This window comes from Terrapene carolina, unplaced genomic scaffold (genome assembly GCF_002925995.2).
Source record: "Terrapene carolina triunguis isolate 2854851 unplaced genomic scaffold, T_m_triunguis-2.0 Scaffold112, whole genome shotgun sequence".
In the NCBI taxonomy this organism is placed as follows: Eukaryota; Metazoa; Chordata; order Testudines; family Emydidae; genus Terrapene; species Terrapene triunguis.
This window is the reverse complement of record NW_020664463.1, coordinates 20,016,074-20,021,122: the sequence shown is the minus strand read 5'-3', so window position 1 is coordinate 20,021,122 and position 5,049 is coordinate 20,016,074. Positions and strand designations below refer to the sequence as shown.

Sequence of the window (5,049 nt, the reverse complement as noted above, 5' to 3'; positions counted from 1 at the left end):
CCAGCTGCTGCCGAGCGCGGCCACACGCCCAGGGGGCTCCGCTCGCCTGGCCCGCGCCGCCGCCTGCATTGCGTCGAAGCTGGCCCGTTTGCAGTGCTCGCTCGGACCCAGGGTGGCTGCTGCGGTGCGTGGGTTTAAACCCCACCGGGAGCTCGGGGGGGGGGGGGGGGGGCTGCTCCAATGGCACGGTGGGGAGGAAACGTGCGATCGCCCCTTTCCCCTCCTCCCCCCACCCCTCCCATCCCGTCCCAGCGCTGCACCGCACCGCTCTCAGGTTTCTGCTGATCCTGCAGCGTCAAGAAACGGCTCGAGTTTGCTCCTTGCTCTGCCTGTATTCCGCAGCCGCCTCGCCTCTGCCACGCGCGTCCCGATCCTTCCTGCTGCTGCTCTAGCCAGGGCGAGCCAAGATCTGCGCCGGGGACGCAGCTGCAGGGCTGCGGCTTTCCCCCTTCCCTGCTGCTGCTGCCCGGCTCTCTTAAGGGCACAGGCAGAAGGGGAGAGAGAGAGAGGCGCTCGCCGCGTCCGGTTTGTTTGGACGCGATCCTTTGGGGCGGGTGTCCCTTTCTCTCCCCATCGTCACCCGACTGGTTCCCAGCGCCGCCGAAGCTAGCAGATGAATATTTCAGCATCTCGCAGGCAGCCCTGTAAAGCGATCTCGGCAGGGGCACAGGCGGAGGAGGAGGGTGAGTTTGCTGCTGCGCTTTTTGGATGCTGCCGCTGCTGCTGCGACTTGACGCATTCCGGCAGGGTCTCCCGGTCCTCATCCCTCCAGCTGACCCGGGGGGCAGGTAAGGAAGACCTCGCGCTCTGCTTTTCTGCCTCACCCCTCCCAGCCCAGATCTCCCCCTTGGCCCCCTTTTTATCGCTGATTGACCTGCTGCAGGAAGGGGGCTGCCGCTGCGATCCACCCGCAGCCCTGGAACGAAGTTGGCTGGAGGCGGCTAAGTTTCTGCAAGAGGGGGTTTGAGACGCGGGAAGTGCAGGCAGACTGCTGCAAACCCACTGAAGTTACCGGGAGGCTTTCCCCTGACTCCAGAGGGCTTTTCACCAGGTCCTTACATCGGAAGGATGCCCGGTGTATGAGTGTGTGGGGACGGGGGGTGTTAACACCATGGGAAAAGCATGATGCTTCTTGCTGGGTTCTCCCCCCTCTCCCAATCCAGCCCATCTGAGTGTGTTGTGGTTTTTTACCTATATACTTCCCCCCTCTCTCCCCTTGCAGCCTCCAGCAACTGCCCCGAAGCGAGCTTTATCCCCCCAAACCAAGAGGCGGGAGGCCAGTGGAAATTGCTGTGTTGGCATTGCAAGCAATCTCATCCCTGCCCCCCTTCTTATTTATTTATTTTGGTGGTAACTCCGTGGCAGCAGCAGCAGTGATGGTCGAGTCAGCGAGAAAAGCAGCAGGACCGCGTTAAAGGCAAAAGGAACCGGCTTGGGGAGGGGAGCCCAGCCTGGGGTGTGTGATTGACACCCCACAAACCCTTCTTCCTTGGGACACACACAGGGGACCCCTCATGCCTCCCTCCCCTCTCCTCTTTCCCCTCTGAGGTTCTCCACCCCTTATCCCTCCCTTTCCTGATTCTCTCCATCCCAGGCCCCTTTCCCCTCATCTGTTTCTCCTTCACCTTTCTGGGGTTTTCCATCCCTGATCCTCATCCTCTGTCCCCCCACTTAAAGCTCTTCATTCTGGATCCACCATCCCTCCTTACACCCTCTAAGGCTTTGCATCCCAGACTCCCCATCCTTCTCCCCTGAGGCTCTCCCCTCTTGGGGCTCTCCATTTCAGACTTCTCTCCCTCACCCAAGGTGTCCCTCTATACCCTTGAGACTCCCCTACCCCTGTGCCACCATGACCGTGATGGCTGGAGAGAACATGGATGAGACCTCTGTCCTGCCAGGCCACCCCCAGGATAGCTACCAGCCAGACGCCCATGATGACCATGAGTGCTGCGAGCGGGTGGTGATCAACATCGCCGGGCTGCGCTTTGAGACCCAGCTGAAGACCCTAGCCCAGTTCCCCAACACGCTGCTGGGCAACCCCAAAAAGCGCATGCGGTATTTTGACCCATTGCGCAATGAGTACTTCTTTGACCGGAACCGGCCCAGCTTCGATGCCATTCTCTATTACTACCAGTCTGGAGGCAGGCTCCGCAGGCCGGTCAATGTGCCTCTGGACATGTTCTCTGAGGAGATCAAGTTCTATGAGCTAGGTGAGGAGGCCATGGAGAAATTCCGGGAGGATGAAGGGTACATCAAGGAGGAGGAGAGGCCCTTGCCCGAGAAGGAATACCAGCGCCAGGTGTGGCTCCTGTTTGAGTACCCAGAGAGCTCCGGGCCAGCCAGGGTCATTGCAATAATCTCAGTCATGGTGATCCTCATCTCCATAGTCATCTTCTGCCTAGAAACTTTGCCGGATCTGAAGGAGGACAAGGACTTTACAGGGACTCTGCACCACATTGACAACTCCACAGTGATCTACAAGTCCAACATTTTCACCGACCCTTTCTTCATCGTGGAAACCCTTTGCATCATCTGGTTCTCCTTTGAGCTGGTGGTGCGCTTCTTCGCCTGTCCCAGCAAGCCCGAGTTCTTCAAGAATATCATGAACTTCATTGACATAGTGGCCATCATCCCCTACTTCATCACCTTAGGAACTGAGATGGCTGAGCAGGAAGGTACCCAAAAGGGGGAGCAGGCCACCTCTCTGGCTATCCTGAGAGTCATCAGACTGGTAAGAGTCTTTAGAATCTTCAAACTCTCCAGACATTCTAAGGGCCTCCAGATTTTGGGACAAACCCTCAAAGCAAGCATGAGAGAGTTAGGTTTACTAATCTTTTTCCTCTTCATTGGGGTGATCTTGTTCTCCAGCGCGGTGTATTTTGCTGAAGCTGAAGAACCTGAGTCTCATTTCACAAGCATCCCTGATGCTTTCTGGTGGGCTGTGGTAAGCATGACCACTGTGGGATATGGTGACATGTACCCTGTGACAATTGGAGGCAAAATTGTAGGCTCCTTGTGTGCCATCGCTGGCGTGCTGACAATTGCCCTGCCCGTACCTGTCATCGTGTCCAACTTCAACTACTTCTACCACCGAGAAACAGAAGGGGAAGAACAGGCTCAGTTACTCCATGTTAGCTCCCCCAATTTAGCATCTCACAGTGATCTGAGTCGCCGTAGCTCCTCCACAATCAGCAAATCTGAGTACATGGAAATCGAAGAGGATATGAATAATAGCATAGACAATTTTAGAGAGGCTAATCTCAGAACTGGCAACTGCACCATAGCCAATCAAAACTGTGTTAATAAAAACAAACTGCTGACTGATGTGTAAAAAAAACCAAAACAAAAAACACTCTCAGCTTGAAGACTTTAAGTGACACAGTCACACTTTGTAGATGCTTTACTAGTAGTCTTTGAATGCTTTATTTACCTCGTAAATGCATTGTTGCATTGCGAATTTTTGCTCAGCGATCAAGAAGTTTTCAGGATCCATGAAAGATAACGTTTTTGGTTATTTTTAAAGGGTATTTTCCAACTGGTAAATGATAACTATTTGAACTAGGCTAGTGATAAATAACAATCATATGCTTCTAAATCTAAACTTATTTTTTCATCCTTGTTGCTTGTTTAACTTAATTTTAAACAAAACACAGACAATTTTAGTGATATAAAAATATGCATGGATTCCAGTAAAATAGTCTGCAAAACTGCACAATGCATCCAAGAAAGTGCATCAGATAAAAACTTCAGCAAAAAATATGCAGCAAGCATTTGCTGCTGTTTTGATCAACTGAAGTATGAATTTCCCCTCTTTTGTGAAAGATGATGTAGTTCCGATCTACAAATTCATGCAGCACCTTATTAAAAATACACTTAAGCCTGGTCTTGTTGCTGTATACACCCTTAACATAGAAGAACTATTCTATAAGAAAAAAAAAAGACAAAACATCTGCAATGCTGCTAAGTTTTCTTAAGTGCAGATGGTTTAAACACACGTTTTTTTCCCTCTCCAGGACTGGAAGCAAAACTTTTAGCCCCTTTGTTGCAAGATAGCACAATGGAGTTTAATATAAGCATGTCTGAATTTGATACTATTTACTTTATAATCGCATGCCTGAAACGTTACCTCAGACAATAGGGGATAAGCTTTTGTTTGAAATGAATCTTCTAAAAATAGGTTCTTTATCTTTTCTTTTTTCTTTTCTTCTTGATTTGCATTCACCAAAAGTGCACTCCTTAATTTATTAAATATTTGATTAGTAATTTAAAGTACTGTATTTAAGTATGTATGTTAGTCAAACGGGAACAATAACTTTTGGAGATCAAAGCATGTTCAAATATTCAGCATTATGGCCTAAATGACTAAGGTGTAACTTGAATTAATTAATGCATGAATTCAGTAATAATAATAATAATTAATAATAATAATTAATAATTAATAAAGCACTTGTTGGATTGAGGGCCAGAAGAACTGAATAGAGAGACCTGATGAGTTTCCTGCATTGCTCAGGGAAATGTGTTGGCTTCTGTCCAGGCACTGTTGGAAAGGAACATATCCCATCCCTTAAAGGGAAAACTATATGGAAAATTAAGAAGTCAAGTTATGTATAGCAACACCTAAGAACTAGTATCCTTTGTAGGTGAAATGCCTTTTGGTGCATTCTCAGAATGTAAATGAAACTTATCTATTGTATACATCCAAATCGCAGTAGCAGATTTCTTTTGCAGTCATTATTTGAGGTCTATAGACTTTTGTACTCCCTAAAACTCACTGAAGAGACTCAACAGATTGATTTAGATAGTTGCTTAGTGCCTTTATCCTTTATCTACTGAATCGCTAAAAGTGCCTCCTTGAATAGAGCTGATCATAAGTAGTGAAGGAAGGGGCAAGTCACCAACACACAATCAGGAATGTACTGTGCTATCTCCAGGCACAGCACACACACACAGAGAGAAGAGGAGAGCAAAAACCACCAGCGCCCGAGGACACCTTTCTTCCCTTGGCAATGTGATGCTGCGGGGCTCAGCATTTGCCTCTGCCAAATAAGT

The 5,049-nt window shown here is 49.1% G+C and overlaps 1 protein-coding gene across 1 annotated transcript; it reads left to right on the top strand.

Annotated features, from left to right (window-relative positions):
* Positions 1-1,631: 1,631 nt before the first annotated feature.
* On the top strand, positions 1,632-3,464 carry KCNA1 (potassium voltage-gated channel subfamily A member 1). Its single transcript, XM_024197418.2, has one exon. It carries the CDS (start codon positions 1,850-1,852, stop codon positions 3,329-3,331), a length of 1,482 nt encoding a protein of 493 aa, XP_024053186.2. The 5' UTR covers positions 1,632-1,849; the 3' UTR covers positions 3,332-3,464.
* Positions 3,465-5,049: the final 1,585 nt, after the last annotated feature.